Here is a 25,266-nt window from a genome sequence, read left to right on the forward strand (position 1 = left end):
GTGATTCTCCTGCCTCAGCCTCCCAAGTAGCTGGAATTACAGGTGCGCACCACCTTGCCCAGCTAATTTTTGTTAAAAATTTTAGTAGAGACAGGGTTTCACCATGTTGACCAGGCTGGTCTCGAACTCCTGACCTCAAGTGATCCACCCGCCTCGGCCTCTCAAAGTGCTGGGATTACGGGCATGAACCACTGGGCCTGGCCCAGTCTACTGTTTTGTAGACTGCATTTTTCACCTGCTCAAATGCTTTTCATACTTTTTCTATAGTAATTATTTTTTGAGAAGATATGAGACATAATATAAATGAACCATATTAAGTACATGACTGAAGAGGGAGACTGTTACGTTGGATTAAGAAGGTGCTTATATCCATTGGTTTTTGTTTTTCACCATTAGGGGAAGAAAAACACTTTCCCGAGTACCTTTCTTGATACACCAAAAGGTTGCTGGTATTTGGTAATGATATATTCATTGAGGGAAATACCAGGTGAATGGAGAGTTCTTCAACCATTAGCCAGCAGTAACTGAGCACCCACTGTGTGCATAGTTCCTTTATCTGTACCATTCATGGGACTGCATATTAGATGAGGAAAACAGCAAATCTTTATATAGCACTTCCCACAGACCAGAGACGTTAAGTAAGTTGCCCAAGGGAGCACAGATTGTAAATGGCAGGTCTAGACTTGGGCCGGTGGGTGGCTTAACTCCGGAGTCTGTGTTCTCTCACCCCTAATTGTACTACGGTACAGCATTGTCTGGGTGGCCTTGGCTATGTTCACAAACCTCAAACCAGACGGTAATTAGCATGAGGGGCACCCAAATCTGTCAGGTTCGGAGAACCTGCTGGGAGTCTTGGCTGAGCTCTGTGATAGGATACTGCGAGTTTTTTTTTTTTTTTTTTTTAAATATGCAGCCACGTCTCAATTGAAACCACAACTTCCTGTGAATGCCTTATGATGTTATGTGAACAAGGGAAATAAGCACATGAATCTTTAAAAAGTTTCAAGTGTATTGATTTTTAAGAATGGATGCAATTAGTAGTTCTCATTAGCTCCAGGAATTATTTATCTTGGAATGCTTTGGTTCCACATAAAGCCCTTTAACGCTAAAAGATTTTGCAGGTTCTGCTGCTTTGACTAGAGTTGATTTCAACTGGCAGCTTTAAACATGCGCAGTAATGCAAGTGTGGATGCTGCCAGCACAAATGGAACAATGTATTGCTTTAATTTAAAAAACAGGCTGTGTCTCATTTTTTACTCCCTTTACATTTAATCTGACTAGTCATATTTTCTAGGAAGATGGTGAGGGTGAGAGCAGGATTTGACCCTGTTGTTCATCAATAAAGATCCTGGAAAAAACTGGAATGTGAATTTTGATTGTGCCCTCCCACTTTTCCGTCTCCCATTTGTAAAGGGGAAACAAACAAAAAACAAAAACCCTAGAAGATTCTGAGGCCAGACGACAGTATAGCCTTAGGCTGCCTAAACTCAGATGTGCCCTTCTTCCTAGGATCTTGTTAAAAGGCAGATTGTGATGGCAGCGGGGGGCTGTGGGGTTGGGGGGCAGGGTTTGGGCTGGGGGCGGGTAGGTTTGGGGAAGCTGAGATTCTGCAGTTCTAAGAAGCTCCCAGTTGATCCTCCTTTTAGTAGCAAGCATTTCTGACACTTTAGACCTAGATGTCTGTCTTCTGGCTGTGTGGATCACCTGGGGGAGTTTAAACAGCAGTTTCTCAGGGCCACACCAGACCTATTGAATTAGATCTCTGCAGGGGTGAAACCAGCAGGTATTTGGGGGGAAAAAAAAAAAAGCTAGAGAAATCATTTGATAATAAATCTGCCAGCTTTGTTTATTGGGATAGGGGAGTAATGACAGCTTTGAAAACTTCACTGTTGGAATCAGATTGAGATGTTTAAAGGTAAGCTTTTTGACATCCTAAGGGCTTCCACTTTGACCAAAACTACATGAGCTATCTTAGCAGCCACCCATCTTGGAAGGGAACTCACTAGTTCTTTATGAGTGTGTCCAAACTGACTTAAATCAGAGAGCGTGGAGAAAAAAAAAAAAAAAAAAAAAAAAAAAAGAGTACTTAATGGTTAGCTTGCTGACCTGCCTAGCATTAGATAATGTCTGTGAAGGCCCCTGGAGTGTGTCCAGGGAAGCCGGGGCCCAAATATGGAAAAGAGAAGTCATGATTATGAGGTAGGACTTGCAGTTACCATCGTGAATATTTGAAGTGTTATTTCAGCTCTTTCCTACGCTCCTGTATTTGGGGTTTCATTTCTTTTCTTTTCTTTTGAGATGGAGTCTTACTCTGTCACCCAGGCTGGAGTGCAGTGGCGCGATCTCAGCTTACTGCAACCTCTGCCTCCCAGGTTCAACTGATTCTCCTGCCTCAGCCTCCCGAGTAGCTGGGATTACAGGCACCCGCCACCATGCCCGGCTAATTTTTTGTATTTTTAGTAGAGATGGGGTTTCACCACGTTAGCCAGGATGGTCTCGATCTCCTGACCTCGTGATCCGCCCGCCTCAGCCTCCCAAAGTGCTGGGATTACAGGCGTGAGCCACCGTGCCCAGCCTGGGGTTTCATTTCTAGCAGTGTGTGGGGAGCCAGGACCAGCTAGAAAGAAGGGCCAGGGGATGTCTTTGTTGTGATGAAGCAGATTCCACCATGGAGTTTTGCCGCTTTCACAGTATTGTTTTATTTTATTTTATTTTATTTTATTTTATTTTACTTTATTTTATTTTAATAACTGAGACACCTCAGCACGTGTCTTCTTAACATTTCGTAAATCCTACTATTAATCTTTTCCCCTGAGGTCAAGCAGGAAGATAAGACACCAGGTGGAGACTTAGCTTCTGCTCTCCTCAAGCTATTGTGTCTCTCTTTTTAACTTGGAGTCTTTCTTCAAAACCAAGCGTTTCCTAATGTTGCATATGTGACTTTTCTTAGCTCCTTATGTAAGGGGCTGGGTGCGGTAGCCTATGCCTGTAATTCCAGTGCTTTGGGAGGTCAAGGTGGGAGGATCACTTGAGGCCAGGGGTTAGAGAACAACCTGGCCCACATAACGAGACCTTGTCTCTACAATAAATTTAAAAATTAGCCAGGTATGGTGGTGTGTGCCTATAGTCACCGCTACTTGGGAGGCTGAGGTTGGGGAGGATTGCCTGAGCCCAGGAGTTAGAGACCAGCCTGGACAACATAGTGAGACAATGTCTCTAAAATAAATAAGGGAAACCTCACAATCAGAAAAATAAAAAAAGTTGGACATTCCCTGTCTTCCTTTTCTGAAGCTTCTACAGTGAGAGATGTTGTGCATTGTCACCATGAACTTGTGTCAGGGAGGGTTGGAGCGGAGAAGCAGAGCGCTAAGCATGATCTGGATAAGGTGATTTCCTGCCCGTTGTGGATGCTGCCAGTGCAAGCTGCCTCCTGTGTCCTGTGCTGAGCCTGAAGCCGCTGGAGGAAGGTGGGTGTGGATGAGAGCAAGGACTCCTGGAGCCTGCCTCTGGCTCTCACGCCTCCAACCTCAATGACACAGTGCCCTGTGGGAGAGATTGGTGCCCTTCCTGAAAGAGAAAGATTAGCTCAGTCTAGTGGGCATCTGTTGAGTGTCTGCTGTGTCTTGGGCCCCGGGGGAGAGCGTGAGGGGAGAGACTGACCTGGAAACACACTTTTCCAAGCCACTGTGGTACGTGCCCAGTATGCTAAGGGAGCACAAAGGGAGGGGGACCTAAGAGCCTGGGACAGGAGAGGAAGGAATTTGATCAGGTGAAGAGGACGGACCAGAGCCCAGAGTGAGTGAGTGAGAAAGAGGGTGTAGTGTGAGTGTGAACAGAGGCCTACAGCTTGATGAGTACCTAGAAATAAGCCTTGCCAGAGTAAAATGGGAAGCGAGGCCAGAAGGTGAGAGGGATCTTGCATACCATTGTAAGGAACTTGGACTTTTGGGGTAATTGGGAACCACTGAGTTAGGATTCTAAGCAGGGGTGTGCCACACCGTCACATGTGGATGGTGGAAAGTTCCTTCAATCTGTGACCTCTCCTGAGTGAGCACCTGCTCTCAGGCAAGGTTTTTATTTTTATTCTTACTCTTGGCTACCCAGTTACTGCTCAGCCTGTTCCTCCCAGCACACTTGAGATTGCATGGAACAGAAAGCTGTCTGGGACTGCCTTAAACACAGACATTTGTTATTTTGCATAATTGGGAGGCTAGAGGTAGGGTGGACCCCAGGGGCAGTGTGATCAGCTGCTCAGTGTGACATCAGAAACCCGTGTTCTTGCTGTCTCTTCCCCCACCGTGTTGTTCTGGCAGTAGCTTCACCCAAGGGCTGGCTTCCCTGTGGTGGTCAGACGGTTGTAGAATGGCATCCATCTGCAGTGGGGCCCTTTGCTTCCGTGCTCACAGCCTGTATGTAGGAGGAGTTATTTCCTGCAGTCTGATTGGGTGAGCTTTGTTTCCACTGCCCACCCTGAAGCAATGTTTGGTTTAGAATTAATTAGGTTGTCCTTCCTAGAGCTGGAAATGGGCTCCATGGGGAAATGGATGAGCACCTGTGACCAGGAGTGGGCTCTGCTGGGGAAGAAGGAAGGGAGCCAGCTCTACTGGGTAGGCAACCAGCAGTACTCGCTGAGGGTTACTGACCAACCACATTGGATTGTTTGTTTCCTTTCACTTGGGGGCCTTTTTTATGTTAAACACAAGCAAGGTGGTCCTCTGATTTTGAACTTGTTATCTGGGGGAAGGTAGACCAATCTGCTGAGTGACAGCAGATTTGATCGTTGATCTCTACAGGCTTGAGAGTAATAATACGTGAGTATTTTTGAAGCTGACCCTAGCTTTACATCTCTGAAAAGTATCAGTTCAGATCTCACCAGTTCAGGAGGTTCTCATAATTTGGTCAAGGAGTTCACTGAAGTTTACCTTTGAACAGTTTTATAGTGAGGGTAATATTGGTGATGGTGGTAATACTAACATATGTGAGAAGTAAATGACTTGAGTAACATTGGAAAACCTGTTTGCTTTAGGATAGAAATATCTAAATATACGACTAGTAGTAAATAGTAGAAATCATTTCTATCTAGTTGTTAAGTTAGTCCCTTGGAATCTCTCCTTGGGGAAAAAATAAAATCCTGCTCTGAATATGTCAGTATTTGAATTACTGTATGAACTTGAAATTAACAAAAATGAACTTTTTTTCTAGTACAGTTCATGCTTCACTGAGCCAAACAGACATTCTGCCAGTTATTTGGACTTTATTAAATTTTACTTTAGTACTTATATGTAATAAAAAATCAAGGTAAGCCTCTGCTTTGCAAAGTCATTTATTTGATTAGGAGCTGTATTTTAGAGTGCATTTTCAGGGCGAGGTTTGTCCACATGTAAGTAATGAGCGTTTGCTGGTGCAGCTCTTAATGGTGAGAACGGATGTTGAAGAAAGCAAACACCATATGCCCTTTGTTTCCCGTGCATGTCCTCTTCTGGAGGCCTGGGTGGAGTGTTTCAGCTGTCTCAAATAATCTCCATTTTGCTGTTACTGCAGACTCTGCGGTTCTCCAGCTCTCTCCTCTCTGATGTTAATTATAACTTCTTCCTAATTAGGTGGCTCTTCCTCCTCCTCAGTCATACAGGTTCCACACTCTCAAGTGCCAGAGGTTGGATTACTTTTCACTTGATTTGTGACAGAAATAAGTGCTAAGAATTACAAAAAAAAACCCACCAGTGTGAGTGTGTAGTGGGAGGGGCAGGCGAGTTGGGTACGGGACAGGATGCTTAGAATAATTTTGCTGCCAAGTGAATCAGAGAGACTTGCAGTTCTCGGAGAGCACAGAACTTACTCCTGCCCAGAGTTCAGACACAGCCAGAAATTACCATTTCATACTTCACAGAATGGAGGTTTCAGCAGCCAAAGCCCCAAGTGCCGCAGACTTGTCTGAGATTGTAAGTAGGCCATACATCTGTTTTGATTGTTACGATGTCTGCATCTTTTGTAGCCTGTTGCCCGACTACTTTGTAGGCCAGGAGGGAGGCATGATGGGGAATTTGGTCTCAGGTCAGTCCTTCCAAGATGGTGACCAACATTGTTTTCTACTTGGCCCCAGGTCTCAGTTTTCTGGTTTGTAGCCGAAGGGTATTTCTTTCACTAAGCCCTTGTCTGTGAGAGAAGTGGATTCTTTTGGCTGAGTTCCTTTTGTAGTGGCATTTATAAAGATTTTGAACAGCTCTGTCATCTGGTTTGGTGGCTCTTTCCTTCTCTGATCACTATAGACAGCCAGGTGAGTTTTCTCCAGGGGATGCTGCACACAGGCAGCTGCATGCAGCCAAACCCCCTGCAGGCATCCATTTCTGCAGTGAGGTACCCCTCTCAGGGGTCGGGAGCAGGTAACATTTCCAATGCAGCTGGCAGTTTTGGGAATCTGGGAGGAAGCCAGGTGTGGAATTTAGCTTTCCTGTAGTGTGAAGAAATAAAGGGAGTGGGGGTAAGAATGAGATGGCAGACAGGAGGGAAAGTCAGCTTGGGGTCAGTCAAGAGTACTGTCCTGTTGCCAGATGCCAATTGAGGTGTCGGGACAGGTTCAGTTCCCCGCTCAGCTAACTGTGCAGCCATGGGCTGCTAACCAAGATCTCTCCGAGTCTTACTTTTCTCATCTGAAAATCTCCCTCCTACCACCTCACAGGATTACTGGATTGTTCGAAGTAATGAATGTGGAGGCACCCGGTGCTTGGTTGCCATCCTTCTCCTTTTCTGTGGCACTCTATGCCATAAATGCAAACAGTGTGCTGGGCTCTATGAGATGCCACCAGTGTTGCTGTCCTGGCTTGTTTCAGGGCAGCTTTTGTGGCCACCAAGTTCTCATGGTCAGTGTCATAGGTTTGATCTTGGGGTCGACCAATTGGCCTTGCTTAAGTACATAGCCCCAGGTTGCCCTTTTAGTCATGGCCAAGTACCCGCCTCCCAAAACAAGGTCCTGAGGAAAGGGTATGAGTGAGTCATGGTTATGTCTCATAGATAACGTTTAAGTTTAAAGATGATGGGAACTGGGGACCCAAGTTAGGAGGCTGTGTTATAGGTCCTTGGGGAGAGTGGTAATTCAAAAGACCCCTTTTCCATCCAGCTTTGAGTTTCCAAGTTATTAAAACCTATATTCAGCCAGAGCAAGGGAGAAGGAAAACAAAAGGTAAACCTTGGCCAGGCACAATGATTTATGCCTGTAATTCTGGCACTTTGGGAGGCTGAGGCAGGAGGATTGCTTGAGCCCAGGAGTTCGAGACCAGCCTGGGCAACATGGTGAGACCCTGTCTCTACTTAAAAAAAAAAAAAAAAAATTAGCCAGGAATGGTGACACACGCCTGTAGTCCCCGCTACTCAGAAGGCTGAGGCTGAAGGATCGACTGAGCCTGGGAGGTCGAGGCAGCAGTGAACCATGATTAGGCTACTGCACTCCAGCCTGGGTGACAGGAGTGAGACCCTGTGTCAAAAAAAAATGAAAATAAAAATTAACCTTGACTGAAAACTGCTGAGCAGTCATCTGAATTCTGATTCAGAAGTACGTGTAGGAGACCGTCATGGTACTTTTCCATTGTGTTGTTTCATTTAATGTGTTTATGAATTTAGGCAGCCACCATGCACGTCGGTCAAGCCCCAATTGCCTTTCGTGTGAGTGTGTGTGTATGTGTGTGTGTGTGTGTGTGTGTGTGTGTGTGTGTGTTTAGGGCACTTTCTAGAGCCTGCTCTGTTAATTAACTGTACTATGTGCTTTATATTTGCTGTGAGTTAATTGCTGATGATAGTGCTCCCTTGCCAGTCACAAGTTCTCCCACCCCTTTCCCCCATTTAATTCCTTGTATTTCATCTCATCCATAGGCTCAAGTTGTTTGTCTTTGACTGGCAAGACTCCTCAATAATTGTGTATCAGTGATCTCTGACACAGTGCTAACTTTTATCACTGATTACAGAGAGACATTGTATAAATCATCAGGACAGTTTGTTTTGCGTATGATGATTTAAGAGCACCTCTTAATCAACATCAAAGTAATGTATCAGAGTGCCAACCTTCAGTACTTTCCTGTTGCTTTTCGTTGAAATCCACTTTCTTTTCTGTGGTCTACTGGGCCTTGTATGGTCTGGCTTTGCCTACCTTTTCAGCCTCATCGGGGTCATCTTCCCACTCAGCCACTGCCTTCTACTGTATCGAGTTCTTGCCTGTCTGAGCACTGTCTCTGGGTCCGGGCACTTGCAATTCTCACTGCTGGGAATGCCCCTTTTTTTCTTTTTTGGCTCCTTGCTTGGCTGGCCCTTTCTCTTCTTTCAGGTACCACTCTACGTAGCCCTCCAAGGCCATCTTGTCTCAAGGGCCAGCCTCCATCTTGAGTTTCCTTTCTCCATTCCCATCACATCACCACATTTATTTCCTTTACAGTCCTTATATCACAGCCTGTAAATATTTTGTTAACTCGTTGATATACTTGGTATTTGATGTCTCTCCCACCAGAATTTTAGCTCCATGAGGGCAGGGGCCTTGTCTGTCTTATCCCTACCATATCCCCAGCTCTTAACTTGATTCTAGATGCATAGAAAATGCTCAACAGATATTTGTTGAATGAATAGTTGCTTTGGATAATTAACACGGTGAATGACTTTTAAGTAGTTTGTGACTGCAAGCTGATAGAGCCAGTCCCATCTTTTATGTGGCTGGACCCCTCTCCATCTGCATCCATCACTGCTCTGGCACTTTGGGAGCATTTCAGACCCCAGGGCACTGTTTCCCTCTCTTGGCCAGCCCCTGGCTGGTGTCTGGGATAACCCTCTGTTTTAAGCATCATTTTTGTTCTCAAAATGAAAACCACCTGTCTTCAAAGTGATTTGCTTAAAATAAATGCTTTATTTCTTTACCGAGACCTTCTTCCCTTTCTGCCTTTCTCCACCTCCTGCCAAGAATAACGTGAAAAACTCCATTATCTTGGAAAGTGGTTTTCCCTCTGGTTAGAATCCAAAGCCAGATGACTTACCACCAAATGTGCTGGGGTAATAGCTTTCCCCTGCCCTGCTGCTCTAAGTTGTTAGTGAGGTCTTGGCCTTGGCACTTCCCTTCTTTGTATATTTCCTTGAAACTTCCTTCCTACAGGTAAAGAAGCTAGCCCAAGGTACCACCTAAATGGCAGTGAGGGTAGGGCCCTTGTCTAAGTAGCACTCTGTGGCAGACTGTTTGCCAGCTCACTGACACCTTACACCAATTCCAGGGAGTTGACAGTTTTTTACCCCCATTTTAGAGATAGCAAAATGGAGGCTCACTGAGGTTAGGTGACTTGTTTTTAAGCACATAGGTTGCAACCAGCCAAGATCAGAAACCAGGCTTGTCTGACTCCCAAATTCATCTTTTATTTGTTGATGTACTCAGGGTCTCCCAGGACTTTATCGACCAAGTTCTGCAGTTAAAAAAAAAAATCTGGCAACCTGGTCCACGGTACACATCCATGTAACTGCAGTAAGTTTCCTGAAACAGTAGCTGCCTTCACTGTGTGCGATGCCCTCTTGTATTCTCCATTCCATTCAACAGATGCTTGTCAGGACCTTCTAAACTGATTACGTGGCCCACTGATTGGTGGCAATCCATTTGAAAACAGTTTGAGGGACATAGTGTAGGTGAGGTGTAAACTATGCTTAGTTTATATAGAGGTTTACATGGTGTAAGCTATTAAAGATAATTTTTATGGCAATATAATATACATATATAAAATGCACGTGAGGGTACAGCTGTTGAATTTTCACAAACTAAGCATGTCTGCATAACTAGCACCAGACCAAAACACACGCCATTGATTTAAGCTTCTTTGAATGAAGACAGAGGCATGGAGTACAACAGAAACTGATAGCCCCTGAGTTTGTTGTGAATTACGCACATACAGCTTACTCCATAGGCAGACTCTTTTTGGAGGTCCATAGCTTGCCTTTCCAGTGATGGGGCCCAGCTGGTGTTTGTTTGAGGATCTAACAATCACCGAAGGAGTCGAATGTGGCTTCTGTAATGGCCTCAGAAATTAGCACAAAAGGAGGGCTGACTGAGAATGTGCCTGGTAAAATGTGAACATAGAGGAAGAAGAAAGGGCAAGGCCCCGTAGTTGAGTACAGAAACGTTAGGGTGTGAGAATTTGTGGTCATAGTAATTGAGACCAATTTTACTGAAATGGAGGGCGGCGAAAGGAGGAAGGAAAAGGAATTTGTGATTACAGCAGCAAGCCCCTAGAGGTTAATGAATGTCTCTATAAAATAAGGAATATCTACCTCTCACGGCGAGTGTTGACTTATTAGAGAAAATTGTTTTAGTATACTGAACTAAAATGCTTAATTCTTGGCAAAAGATATAGATGCATCTCCTTGCAAAAGCAAGCTAAAGCAACTTTGCTTTCATAATGTATGGGTTCTGTAAAGCTGTCTTGGTGGACACTTTACAGTGTAATTCATCATAATGGGGTGTGCATAGAAATGAAAGGGAGCGAATATTGTAACATGCCTTGAAGCATTGAGTGCTAGGTTACAAAGGGCATTAATTAATACAACTTTATGGGATTCATTTATAGCTCACTTTTAGTCAAACTGAAATAGCTTTCCTGAATCAGGGACTTTGGGATAACAATAAATCCTTTTGTCTTTGTTGATCAGATAAGCTCTTATTCACTGACTTCCTATTACTTTCTTGGCACCCAGAGTCATGCCTGAGCACTGAGAACTTGCTGAATGAATGGAAGGAGTAAGGACAAAAAAAAAATCATAGCTAGCGTTTAATGAGTGTATACTGTGTGCTTTGCGTCTTTTATCTGATTAAGTCATCACTTCAAGCCTGTGAGGCAGGCGCTGTTATCATTTTCCTCTTTATTTATTTTTCTATTTATTGAGACAGGATCTTACTCTGTCACCCAGGCTGGAGTGCAGTGGTACAATCACAGCTCACTGCAGCCTTGACCTCCTGGGCTCAAGTGATTTTCCCACCTCTTAGCCTCCTGAGTAGCTGGGACTATAGGTGCACACCAAAATTCCTGGCTGATTTTTTTTTTTTTTTTTTTTTGTGGAGACAGGGTTTCACCGTGTTGCCCAGGCTGGTCTTGAACTCCTGGACTCAGTGATCTGCCTGCCTGGGCCTCCCAGAGTGTTGGGATTATAGGTGTGAGCCACCATGCCCAGCATTATCCCTTCTTTTAGAGCCACCTTATATCCTCTGCTTGCCTGGGGACGGTTCTGGTGTATGCCTGTTGTCCTCACATTAACATTGACATCACCTGCTTTCATTCTCAGATGTCCTGGTCAGATGATAAACCATTTCAGTCTGAAATGTTCTGGTTTGGATAGACAGATGAGGAAACTGAGACACAGAGAAGCCACATCACTTTCCATGCTCACCAATCTAGTGAGATGTAAAGGTGGAATTCTTTCCTGAGAGTCTGATTCCTGGTCATGTCTGATCACTAAGTTCTGGTGCTTCACAATTTAAGCCAAGGGAGATATAATATAGAAAAACCACTCTTTATGTTTTTCAGCTTCACTATTTAGTAAAAATCACTGCCAAGTTAGCATCTGAAGTAGGTTAATGTGACTCAGGGCAGTGGGAATGTGCTAGGTAAAGACTCATTGAAACCCTAAGTGTGTGTTCGTTAGTAAACCTGGACAACTAGTACCCTAGAATGATAATAGCATTCACATGTGCATGGTGCTTTATCATTTACAAAACCTCTTCTCCCATATTATTGTGTTGAAGCTTCTTGTGCACTCAGAGGTGGGAGATGGATGGCCAGTGGTGGGATTCTCAGTTTACAGAGGAGGATGGGGTAATCAGCAGGTTGATACAGTTGCCTGCCTGAGGCTTCACGGCTAGAAAAGAGGCAGATCCAGGATTCAACCCAGGTATTCTGCCTTGGTGATCAGTGCATTCCACTCTACCACATGTGCCTTTTAGTCTTTATATATATATATATATATATTTTTTTTTTTTTTTTCCTCGAGACAATGTCTTGCTCTGTCACCTAGGCCGGAATGCAGTGGCGTGATCACAACTCACTGTAGCCTCGACCTCCCAGGCTCAAACAGTCCTCCCACCTCAGCCTCCCAAATAGCTGGGATTACAGGTGTGCAACCACTATGCCTGGCTATTTATTTATTTATTTATTTTTAAGAGATGGGGTCCCACTATATTGCTCAGGCTGGTCTAGAATTCCTGGGCTAAAGTAATCCTCCTGCCTCGGCCTCCCAAAGTGCTGGGATTACAGGTGTGAGCCACCCATGCCTGGCCCAGACGTTCTTATACAGCCATTTGAGGGTGCTGTTTATGAAGGGTTAGGGAGTCACTTGAAGACTCATTTACCCAGAGTTTCTCAGCTTTGGCACTGTTGACATTTTGAGCCAGTTAAGCCTGTTGTGGGGGCTGTCCTGTGTGTTGTAGGATGTTTAGGAGCATCTCTGGGGTCTACTCACTAGATGCCAATAGCACAGTTGCCCCACCCCCCCACCAGATCCCTCCAAGACAACAAAGAAAAGTGTCTCCAGACATTACCAAATGTCCCTTGTAGGGGCACGATTGCCTTTGGTTAGGAACCACTGGCCTAACATAATAGTCACATTTAAAAGAGGGAAGGACGACCTTGAAAATGTTAGACCTGTCTTCTTCCCCTTTCTCTAGTTTCTAGAGCATCAGAAAAACAGTTGACAGACCTACAAAGGGGCAAAAGAGAGAGAGAACAAGCAACATGTTTCATTTTGAATTCTCTTCCATGGAAGAGCATTGTGTCTGCCAAAGGATAAGATAGCCAACATTTTTTAAGTTAAAAATCACACAGTTAAAAATGTTTTGATAGAAAAGTTAGAATAGAGATCAGCCAAAATATACACATACAGAATCTCCTGTAATCTTACTGCCGAGAAAACTGTGGTTCATATTTTGGTCTATTTCCTTCTAACCTTTTCCAGCATGCATATACAAGTATATATTAAAAAAATAATTTTCCAAATAGAGCCATGCCAAAAGCTGTTATAAACAGCTTTTTAATTTAAATGTGCCACAAGTATCTTTCCACATCTATGATACAGAGTTACTAAGTTTTGTAGTATTTTGTTGTATGGCTAGCATATAATTTATTCACTTAGTCTCCTGTTGTGTACATTTGGTTTGTTTCTAATTTGGTTTTTGCTATTAACATGCAAAACCATGGTGAGTATTCATGTGCATACTTACGCCCTTCCCAGCTTGTTTTTTTTTTTTCCTTCCAGAAGTTACCATCACTGTAATTTTTAGTATCCATTGAGCAAGATATCGAATTCATAATGTTCTGGATTGTATTTTAATTATGTCACATACCTTTACCCCTCAAAATTATGGAAATGTATTGATTAAAAATGTGTTTATGTGCTAGGCTTGCAGAATGGGGTGTGGAAAGTTCTTTGGTTTTCTGATTGAACGATGACTAATAAGAAACCATTTAGGTTTTGTGCCTTGTTCATGAAGCCCACTCTTAACTGTGTCAGGCTACTTCCTGAGTAGGAATCAGCCCAGTGAAGGTTGCTTAACCCTCCCTTAAGATTCTGTTCACTGCTGAAAGAAATTCAAGGCTATATGCTCATGAATTCTCATTGCTCATGGATTTTTCTTCTATGTGTTTTAAATTATAAACTCACGGAAAAGACATTCGGATGGTAGAGACGAGCGTAAAGTTTCCTATTTCACTCCCCTCCCCCTTGGGTTTTTGTTTTTTTCTTCATTCTCTAGGATTTTTGTATATACAAAAATATTGTATTTTTCAATAATTATACAAATATTGAAATACAAAAAAAATTAAAAGCCACAAATTGGGCAACAGAATGCAATGTATGAGCCAAGCAGCTTTTTTCCACTTAATGCATCTTTCTGTATCAGCACCTTACTGTGTTTAATTGGTGCCCTATTTGGGGTTGTTTTCAGCTTCTCCTGCAACAAGTCACCTTTTATTATGAGTCTATCCATGGGATACATGCTTAGCAGTGGAGTTGTTGGGTTAAGAGTTTATGCCCTTATGGTTTTGATAGATATTGCTAAATTGCCCTTCTACCAGCAGTATATAGCTTGACTTGTTTCTATCAGGCATTTTTTTCGTGCCTGGCATAAATTATTGAATAATAAACTGGGAACACAAAGGTAGAACCTCATCTATAGGAAGGGGCATAGTTGGTTAGGAGACCACTATGTCTTCCCTAATGACCATTATGAGGATTGGTTTTCAGCCTTGAGAATACTCAGAGGGTTGTGTATTTACTGGTTTTCTCCTGGGCTTGGCCTGAAACTGGCTTTTACTTTTTTCAACCATGGAGTAAGAATATGCATATAAAGTTGGGAGACAATACCCATCGAATATGCATATAAAGTTGGGAGACAATACCCATCGAATATCTGGGAATATTCGATGACATGCCTCAGTTAGAATTGAGGTGGTTAGAAATGGACTCTCATTACTAAAGAGGTTGTGACATGTAAATATCAGTGGGTCTCTGAAATAGAAGCATAGGTCATTTGGCATTTGGTACAGTGTATCAAATGGAACATAATATAATAAACGTAAATGGAACATGTTATAATCATGTTACAATCGTTAGTACCCCTCTTATCTCTTCAATGAAGTCTTTTCTGATATTTCTTCATTCCCCATCTTCTCCCACTCCATGATGACATTTTTTCACACTGTCCTTTAAAAAATATAGCTGGTTCTGCATTTTGGGCTTTTAATTGTTTTATTATCTTGGATCAGATATGTATCCCTAATCAAATTTTAACCAACACTTGGTTTCTAATCCTCTTCACTCTGGCTGGGTGTTTGGAACATAAATATTTTGATTGGTTGCCCACTCTAGAATTCTTCTGATTTTGTGGGGTCCCTGTGCTTAGTAAAGGAGGGCTCTCTCCTGGACATCTCTCCCTTGTAGGTCCACAGAACGGTACTCATAAAGGACTCTGTCATCTCAGTCTTCAGAGCGCTGCTTTCCTGCCTAGGGAAGGGCACAGCAGGGTGTCAACTTTTATATGATTTGGTATCTGAAGCAGCAGAGGATGGCAGATATTTGAAGATGCTTCTGTGAACCCTGGTGGGTACAGCAGCTGCCAGAGCCCAGGTAACCATGTTAAGGGCTCATGCTTTCTGAAATGTCAGGGCTTTCTGATGGGCACTTTTTAGGGTATTCTTGGCCACAATTTTTTTTTGAGTCACCCTGAAGTGTCCTGAAAGGTGGAAGCTAAAGTCCATGTAGGTTTGGCCTCAGGCTGGGCCCCTTAGAGGAGGTGGGGCAGCTTTCCTCTCCCTTCTCCTTGCGCCCCGAGGGCTGACACTGTGCCTTGGGGACTCTCCCTGGCCTTTCCCAGGGGATGACCTGGAGAGAGTCTTAAAAAGTCTTAAAAAAAAACAAACCAAAAAGCTGTTATTTATTTTTCTTATGGTTCAGATAATATATTTTCTTTTATAGCAAATGAAGAGGGCTTTTGGGGGGCAGGCAGTGTGATCTGAGGAAAATGACCTCTGGGATCAAATAGTTCTGGGTTGGAATGTGGGCTCTGTGGCCTTTTCCCTAAAGGGCTGTTATGGGCCAAATTTTGTCCCTAACCCCCCTGTACCTCATAATGTGACTGTGTTTGGAGATAGGTCCCTTAAAGAGGTGATTAAGTTAAAATGAGGCCATTAGGGTGGGCCTTAATCCAATCTGACTGGCTTCCTCATAAGAAGAGGAGATTAGGGCACATAGGAAGATACCAGGGGCGCGGATGCACAGAGGAAAGACCATGTGAGGACACAGTGAGCAGGTGGCCATCTGCAAGCCAAGGAGAGGGGCCCCAGGAGAAACAGTGTACCTTGATTCCAGCCTCCAGAGCTGTGAGGTAATGAATTTCTATTACTTAAGCCCCCCTAGTCTGTGGTAATTTGTTATGGCAACCCAAGCTGACTAAGGTGGGGGCTTTTAGCAAGTCAAGTCCCCTGATTTTGCTTTCCTAAAGAGGGACCACAACACCCTGAGTTGACATGAAGAGTGGACACAGTGCCTGGCTTCTAGGAGGTACTCTCAAATGGCAGTGGTGGTGGTGACCATAATCATTTAATAATATGATAATAGAAATCACCACCCCCTTCTCTCACCCAAGTTTTCTGACCCCGTCTGGTTTGAGGTTTTTCTTTTTCTTTCTTTCTTTATTTGTATATATTTTTTGAGATGGAGCCTTGCTCTATCACCCAGGCTAAAGTGCAGTGGCACAGTCTCGGCTCACTGCAACCTCTACCTCCTGGGTTCAAGCAATTCTTCTGCCTCAGCCTCCCAAGTAGCTGGGATTACAGGCATGCGCCACCATGCCTGGCTAATTTTTGTATTTTTAGTAGAGACCTGGTTTCGCCATGTTGTCCAGGATGGTCTCGAACTCCTGACCTTGTAATCCGCCCACCTCGGCCTCCCAAAGTGCTGGGATTACAGGTGCGAGCCACCGTGCCTGGCCTCTTTAGTTTTTTAACTTTCCTTTTAAGTCCTTTTCAAAGAGGCTTGCAAAGAACTCATATGATCAGAGATGGGTACTTTATAGGTTGAGTGAAGTATTTTCTTTTGAGTAACTCTTTTCATCCTTTTCATCTGTTAACATATTGGAGGTCCAGGTAAAATTGTATTTAGAACAAGGATTCTGCTGCTAAAACAGATTCAAAGTGACTTTTGGTGTGGTGTGCGTATTTACTGTACCTGACACCCATTGTATTAGTTTGCTTGTGCTGCTGTGACAAAGTAACACATGCTGTGAGTGGCTTAATCAATGGAAATTTATTGTCTGGCAGTTCTGGAGGCTGGATTCAGAGATCAAGGTGTGGGCAGGATTGGTTCCTTCTGAGGGTCATGACGGAGAATGTGCTCCGTGCCTCTCCCCTTGCTTCTGGTGGTTTGCTGACAATCTTTAGGTTGTAGACACATCACCCCAGTCTCTGTCTTCATCTTCACATGGCATTCTCTTCTCCCTGTGTGCAAATCTCTGATTCAAAGTTCTTCATTTTTTTTTTTTTGTTTTTTGTTTTTGTTTTGTTTTTTTTTGGAGATAGGATCTTGCTTTGTTGCTCAGGCTGGAGTACCCTGGCATGATCATGGCTCACTGCAGCCTCCATCTTCTGGGCTCAAGTGATCCTCCCACCTTGACCTCCCAAAGTGCTGGGATTACAGGCATGAGCTACGTTGCCCGCCCAAAGTTCTCCTTTTATAAGGATACCAGTCATATTGGATTAGCGCCCACCCAATGACCTAATTTTAACTTGATCATCTGCAAAGACCCTATTTCTAAATAATGTCATATTCGTGGATACTGGGGATAAGGACTTCCATATCTTTTGGGGAGATACAATTCAACTCATAACACAAATTATATTGGAACCCTATTTACCATCTGTACACCTCTGCCTGTGGCCAGCAGCTTCCCAGGAGAAGTCCCCCTGCCTGGTCTGCTGTTCCTGTTTGCCATGCAGATTTCAGCTAAGAAGTCACCTGCTAGAGAGGCCTTCCCTGGCCACCCTCAATATAGAGTGATTGAATGAATGAAATAGATTGCAGAGTAAAATTAAAATGTGATTGAGAATTATGCTGAGCATAATTTACCCTTAAAAGTGTGAGAGAACTCTCCACCCCACATCAATGTTACTTGTAACTTTTTTGTATATGTTGGCTGTGTCTCCACCACAGATGCTATTTAAATATCATTTTGTGCTTGTGAATTGAGATGTCGGGCACCTTCTGAATGTCATGATGTTTCCTATTCTGTGTGCAGAGCGTGCCAAGAGGATTCAATTTGTTGGATTTAGATTTTTTTTTTTTTTGCAATGAATCACTATTTGATTATGATTTTACAACAATTCACAGAATCAAACTGGCTAGACCCCTTCTCTGAAGGACATCTCAGGTCCAGAAAACCTGTGAATCATGAATAAGGGAAACATTTACTAATGCTAGTTAATTATCAGTGTTTGTTAAATATGTTCTCCTTGCTGAAACTGCTAGGGGCTGTGCAGAATACAGAAATAGAATAGGCAATAGCTGTGGCCTCCATGAACACACAATTCACATCAAACAGCCAAAAAATATATAATACATGCAAAGTTGTGTGAGAATGTGTAGTACAGAAATTAAGAAGAAGTGCTTGTTGTGGACCAGAATGATCAAGGCAGGCTTTGTTGAGGAACTTAGCTAGGCTTGGGCTGTGCCTTAAAGAGTTGGAGATCCCAGGAGAGGAGAGAGAATACCAGCTCAAGACAATATTAACATAATATCATTAAGCTGTATAATAGTCACAGTATATTTTGTACTACCAGGTTTTAATAAAAATTTTCTTCACAAGATAGATGTGAGACGATTTGTAACAGAAAAATATTGTATACATCCTAAATGTCCATCCACTTGGGATATATAAGTTATAGTACATCCATACAGTAGAATACTCTACAGTCAGAAAAAAGAATGAGGATGCTTTTTACTGCTGTGGACCTTCCAAATATATTATTGTTCAGTGAGAAAAGCACGGTGCAGGACAGTGAGTATGATATGCTAATGTATGATATTTTCTTAAAGAAACTAGAAGTTGCTTAAGGAACTAATAACCTATGTGTGGTCATGGCAAACTGGGAGAATGGGAGCTCGATTGTGTATGGGGATGTTTGTGTGTATGTGTGTGATTTGAATGATGTAAATATATCCTATTCAAAAAGTTAGACAGGTATGACGACAATAGTATTTGGTCACACTGTTGCTACTCTTTTTTTTTTTTTTTTTTTTTTCTTTGAGACAGAGTCTCGCTCTGTCGCCCAGGCTGGAGTGCAGTGGCACAATCTCGGCTCACTGCAAGCTCCGCCTCCCGGGTTCACGCCATTCTCCTGCCTCAGCCTCCCGAGTAGCTGGGACTACAGGCGCCCGCCACCGCGCCCGGCTAATTTTTTGTATTTTTAGTAGAGACGGGGTTTCACAGTGTTAGCCAGGATGGTCTTGATCTCCTGACCTCGTGATCCTCCCGTCTCGGCCTCCCAAAGTGCTGGGATTACAGGCGTGAGCCACTGCGCCCGGCCGACACTGTTGCTACTCTTAAATTGACTTAGTGTTTTGCCTTGCTGGGACATAATAAACGAAGATAACCAGCTACACCAGATATCCTAGAGATAAACTTTTGCATTTGCCCAGAGAATGAAATTCCCTTCACCAGCTTTTCACTTTTGTTGGCTGCCACTAGAAAGGTTTCAAACATAACACTCAGTAGAGGGGCTGGTCTAAGGAACCCCTTTTTACCCATCGTCTATCTTCAGCAGTTATCATCTGCTGGCCAATGCTGTTTTGTTGGTTCTCTCTCCTCCTCATTCTTCCCCTTCTTCCCTGTCCTCGATTATTTTGAAGGTAATGCCATTCTGATGGAATAATTTAGAAATATTACTCTGACCTCCTGAGTCCTACCATGGCCCCAGACATGCAGAGTAAATTAGAGCTTAGGTGGGAAAAGCTGTCTTTAATGGAATTTGGCTCATCTCGTTAAACTCATTTGATTTTACTTAAAATTTTTTTTTTAAAATTATTGCGCAATACATATAACATAAAATTTATCATCTTAATCATTTGAAGTGTATGGTTCAAATAGCATTAAGTACATTCACATTGTTATGCCACTAATCTTCAGAACTTTTTTATCTTGCAAAACTGAAACTCTGCACCCAAGAAACACCAGCTCTCCATTTCTCCCTCCCCCCAGCCCCTGGCAGCCACCTTTCTGTGTTCTGTGTCTGAATTTGACTGCTCGAAGTACTTCATGTAAGTGGAATCATATATGATTTGTCTTTTTGTGACTTTCTTATTCTACTTAGCATAATGTCCTCAAGGTTCATCCATGTGGTAGCATGTGACAGGATTTCCTTCCTTTCTAAGGCTGAATCATATCCTCTTGTATGGATATACTACATTTTGTTTATCCATTCATTCATTGATAGATACTTGGGCTAAGTTTACTTTTTGCCCCCGCTTGGAATATAAGGTTTTATGGCTCATAATAATTTCATGCTGTAGCTCATCAGAATGCCTCAGTACACTATAACCCTCCAGTTAAGAGAATAATTCTGAGCAGTTTGAGAATATATATATATATTTTTGAGACAGGGTCTCACTCTGTCGCCCAGGTTGGAGTGCAGTGGCGCAGTCTTGGCTCACTGCAATCTTTGCCTCTCTGGCTCAAGTGATGCTCCCACCTCAGCCTCCCAAGTAGCTGGGACCACAGGTATGTACCACCATGCCTAGCTAATTTTTTTTTTTTTTTGGTATTATTTGTAGAGACCGGGTTTCACCATGTCGCCCAGACCAGGTTGGTCTCCAACTCCTGGGCTCAAGCAGTTTGCCCACCTCATCCTCTGAAGGTGCTTGAGAATTCTTATACCAAATACTTTGACTTGAAAAACCAGCACATTTTCCTTTCTGCTTTTGTGACCAAGGACAGCTTTTTCCCTCAAAGTTCTTAAATTGAATTTTGTCTCTTATTGGACTAGATTATGAATTTAGAGAGACTGGGGCAGGGGGTGGGGTGGTATCTTCATTTGCCCAGTACCTGGCACTGTGCTTGGTGCTGGGTGGGTACTGAGTATGTATTTGTTGGAGGAGGAGTGTTACTTTGGGCAAGGCACGTACCTACACCTGTATAATTAGGAAGTTGAACCAGATGAATTCTAAGACCCCTTTTGGTTCTAACATTGTTTGGGTCTATCATTAAACCTGAAAATTCCAGGCTGGGCGCAGTGGCTCACGCCTGTAATCACAGCACTTTGGGAGGTCAAGGTGGGCAGATCGCTTGAGGTCAGGAGTTTGAGACGAGCCTGGCCCACATGGTAAAACCCCATCCATCTCTACTAAAAACATAAAAATCAGTTGGGTGTGGTGGTGCAGGCCTGTAATCCCAGTTACTTGGGAGGCTCAGGCAGGAGAATTGCTTGAACCCAGGAGGTGGAGGTTGCAGTGAGCTGAGATCGCGCCACTGCACTCCAGCCTGGGCGACAGAGTGAGACTGTGTCTAAAAACTTAAAATAAAATAATAAATCTGATGATGAAAATTTCAGACTCTCTGGAATACTGGAGAGTGGGGGGAGGTAGTGAGATTTTTGGATAGACATATTTTCACTGCCCCTCAAATGATACTCCGAGGTGGTCACCTACAAGTAAAACCATCTCAGGATATAGTGTTTCTTAAAATAACATTCTGGATTTGGGACTTCCTCTTTGTGCAGTGGGTACCATTCTTTGAATAACAAGCTACCATCTAAAAAGTGATTTTAAGTTAAGCTTAATTGTGTACCACATTTCCTAAATATACACGGATAGAAAACAAACCTCCTCTTGACATAATCATCTTTATAATGAATCTCATAGGAAGTCTTAATGGTAATCTTACCATGAGAAGAAGTCAAAGCAATGAGCAACTGAGGAAAATGAAAATTCTGGAATTAGAGAAAAAAATGCTGATAAGAAAGGACAGATGTGGTCTGAGTATTGAATCTTGTTGATTTTCTGAACTTTATGCTAGTTTGTACATTTTTATTTTAAGCCTGGTTTCCAAGTCTCTTGTTAGCAACCAGATGGTCGTTAAATAATTGATACGGGTTCATTTTAAGCCCATTTGGGGAACATAATGGCCTGAATTTTCCAGTAGAAGGATTTAGTAATTCTGCTGGTCTTTGAATGCCAACAGGATTTTTTGGAAATTGAGTTCCCTAATGTCTTGGAAGTAACTCTTGGAAGATAAGAACCAGTGAATTGATTGCATGATGTACTTGGAATAAAAAGTTAAGGATATGGATATGGTTTATTTTGGCTAAAACATCCACCCTTAGAAGTGGTTAAATTTGTAAAATTAGGTGAGGATGTGTGTGTGTGTTGTTTCTTTTCTGAGGCTTGAGTTAATGAATATGAATAGACATTTCAAATACACTGATATTTCCCATTTTCAGACAGCTGTTCAAAACTCTAGGGTCTGTGCATGTTTTTACTTATATCTGGGAGCTAAAAAGTCTGAGATCATAGAAACAGTAGAATTATGGTTATTAGAGGTTGGGAAGGGTAGGGAGAGAGGAGGATAGGGAGAGGTTGATTAAGGGATACAGAATTACAGCTAGATGGGAAGAATAAGTTCTAGTATTCTGTGGCATCGTAGGCTGACTATAAACAACAATTTATTGTATATTTTCAAACAGCTAGAGGAGAGGATTTCAAATGTTTTCAGCACAAACAAATGCTCAATGTTTGAGGTGATGGATATGCTAATTATTCAGATTTGATTATTATGCATTGTATATATGTATTGAAATAGCCCATGTACCCCATAAATATGTACAATTATTATGTGTCAATTAACCAAAACACTGGGGTTTGCTACTCTACAGTCTTACTAAATGCTTTTCAAAGAAAAAGAAACTCCTTAAAGTGTGGTTTGCAACGAGAAAAAGGGTTGTGAGTTGCCTCCAGAGTCAGTGAGCCTCAGTGGTCATTTTGTTGTTGTTTTTGAGACAGGGCCTCGCTCTGTCACCTAGGCTGGAGAGTGCAGTGGCACGATCACAGCTTACTGCAACCTTGACCTCTTGGGCTCAAGTGATTCTCCCACCCCAACCACCCGAGTAGCTGGGACTACAGGCACATGCCACCACGCTGGCTGATTTTTGTAGCTTTTTTTTTTTTTTTTTCTCTTGGTAGACAGGGTTTCGCCATGTTGCCCAGGCTGGTCTCACGCACTCTGGGCTCAAGAGATCCTCCCACCTTGTCCTCTCGAAGTGCTGGGATTACAGGCATGAGTCACCGTGCCTGACCTGTTATTTGAACTGGAGAAAGGCATCAGCAACTGTTTTGGGGGTGCTAGTGAGCCACAGGTTGTGTTGCTGGAAACAGTTAAAGAGGAAGCTGAGATCTGTCTGAAAGAGCCTCATGAACTGTCAGAGTGGTGACAGAGCGGCTGTGCTATGGAGAGGTACTGCTTTCAAGTGCTCTTTTAAGTAGTTCGTATTCTCAGAATGTCACTAGGTGTTTCCAGCAGAATCCCATCTTGCAAAACATGTCTGTCCTGGGCTCTGTTTTGTTGTGTATGTACAAAGCCTTCCTTTCCTCTCCTCTGCTTACGCCACCATGGCTAGCCAGTCTTTGGCTGTCTTGGGATCTGAGTGGAGCTCCTGGTGGGACCAGCCCCAGAGGCCTCATTGATGGACAGATTAATTTTCCTTGGCTGCCACAACAAATGACCACAAACTGGGTGGCTTAAAACAGCAGAAATTTATTATCTCTGATTTCTGGAGGCCAGAAGTCCAGAATCAATGTGCCCTCCAATGGTATTGTAGGGGAGTAGCCATTTCTTGCCTCTCCCAGTTTCTGGTGGCTCCTGGCTTTCCTTTGCTTCCAGCCACATCACGCCTATCTCTGCCTTCCTCTTCACATTGCCTTCTCCTCTGTCCATCTTCTCCTCTGTGTGTTTCATATGAGGACAACACTTGTCATTGGATTTAGGGACCCCCAGGATAATCCAGAATGATCTCTTCATCTCAGGATCCTTAACTACATCAGCAAAGACCCTTTCCCCAAATAAGGTCTTGATTCTGGGAATTAGAATGTTGACATATCTTTTCAGGGGGTTGCCATTCAACTTACCACAGTAGGAGTACCAATTCAGGATGGGGCCTTGAAAAGGAAGCAGAAGAAACAAAAGCCTTCATAATGTGATAGTTTAAAAAATCTGCCTGGTCATTTAAAAAAAGCCTTCAGAAAGTAACTTTATTGAGGCACATTTTAAATATCATGTAATTCACTCATTTCAAGAATATAGCTCAATGGTTTTTAGTAAACATATTCAGTTATGCAACTATCATCATAAAATGCTTTAGAACATTTTCATCAGCCCAATAATATCCACATCCTTCATGCCCATTTATTGTTAATTCCCATTCCCACTCCCAGCTTCACTGCCTGCTGTCTGCTCTCTCTCTAGATCTGCCTTTTCTGGATGTTTCATATAAAGGGTTTTTTTTTTTTTTTTTGGTGACAGAGTCTCACCAGGCTAGAGTACAGTGGTACAATCATGGCTCACTGCAGTCTCGACCTCCCAGGCTCAAGTGATCCTCTGTATCCTTAAGAGATACAGAATCTCAGCCTTCTGATAGCTGGGACCACAGGTGCATGCCGCTATGCTTAGCTAATTTTTTGTTGTTGTTATTTAGACAGGGTTTCACTATGTTGCCTAGGCTGGTCTAGAACTCTTGTACTCAAGCAGTCCTCCCACCTTGGCCTCCCAAAGTGCTGAGAGTACAGGCATGAGCCACCATGCTTGGCCTAAAATTTTATTTAAAACTTAAGAAAACATTTCTGATTGTAAAATATGGAGAAGGACAATCCCATCACCTGGAGCCTGTGAGAAATGCAGAATCTGCATTTTAGCAAGATCCCCAAGGCATTCTATATATTAGACTTAGACACACTGGTACGTTGTATCTGCTATATTGATCCTTTGTCCACTTAATATATTATGAGCACTTCCCCAAAAGTATTATATCTCTTCTGAGAACATTTTAAATCTCATTGTAAGAATATACCATGATCTATTTAACGAGCTGCTTCATGGCAGGCATTGTTTCCCATCTTTTTTGCCCTTGAAAATAAAGCTGCAATAATTATCTTTGTATAGAAATATTTGTGTATCATTTTATATCTGCTATATCAGTAATTCATTTTCTAGGAATTGATTATAAGACAATAATTATAGACAGACTGCTAAAAATTAGGAAGTGCGTATGTAAATACTGATCAGTGGAGTCAGTCATTTAAAATGCTATTTTCCTGGAAACTAGACCTAAAACCAAGCAGATAATAGGAAATATGAACCCTCAATACATGATGTTAGCACATCTTGCTAACTCTCACCTCCTTCTCCTCCTCCTTCTTTTTTTTATTGAGACAGGGTCTTGCTCTCTCACCCAGGCTGGAGTGCAGAGGTATAATCATGGCTCACTGCAGCCTTGACCTCCTGGGGTCAAGCAGTCCTCCCACCTCAGCCTCCCAAGTAGCTGGGACTACAGGTGAGCACTACCACACCTGACTAACTTAATTTCTTTTCTTTATAGAGACAGGGTTTCGTCATATTGTCCAGGCTGGTCTCAAACTCCTGGGCTCAAGTGATCTGCCCACCTCGCCCTCCTAAAAGGTTGGGATTACTGGTGTGAGCCATTGTACCCAGCCACCTCCATCTGCTTGAGCATT

The 25,266-nt window shown here is 42.9% G+C and overlaps 1 protein-coding gene across 11 annotated transcripts in view; it reads left to right on the forward strand.

Annotated features, from left to right (window-relative positions):
- The window catches only part of SH3KBP1 (SH3 domain containing kinase binding protein 1), a 355,843-nt gene that overhangs the window by 77,437 nt on the left and 253,140 nt on the right, over nucleotides 1-25,266 (forward strand). Inside the window, exon 1 of one of the 11 annotated variants that reach the window (XM_021933131.2) lies at nucleotides 3,508-5,939. The exons of 9 other annotated variants lie outside the window; for them this stretch is intronic. In XM_021933131.2, coding sequence (XP_021788823.1) covers nucleotides 5,889-5,939 — 51 coding nt within the window. In that variant the 5' untranslated portion in view covers nucleotides 3,508-5,888. Of the gene's footprint in view, nucleotides 1-3,507; nucleotides 5,940-25,266 lie in introns of those variants that run through there. One more of the 11 variants, XM_003917478.5, reaches the window with a different exon arrangement.

Source organism: Papio anubis, chromosome X (genome assembly GCF_008728515.1).
Source record: "Papio anubis isolate 15944 chromosome X, Panubis1.0, whole genome shotgun sequence".
In the NCBI taxonomy this organism is placed as follows: domain Eukaryota; kingdom Metazoa; phylum Chordata; class Mammalia; order Primates; family Cercopithecidae; genus Papio; species Papio anubis.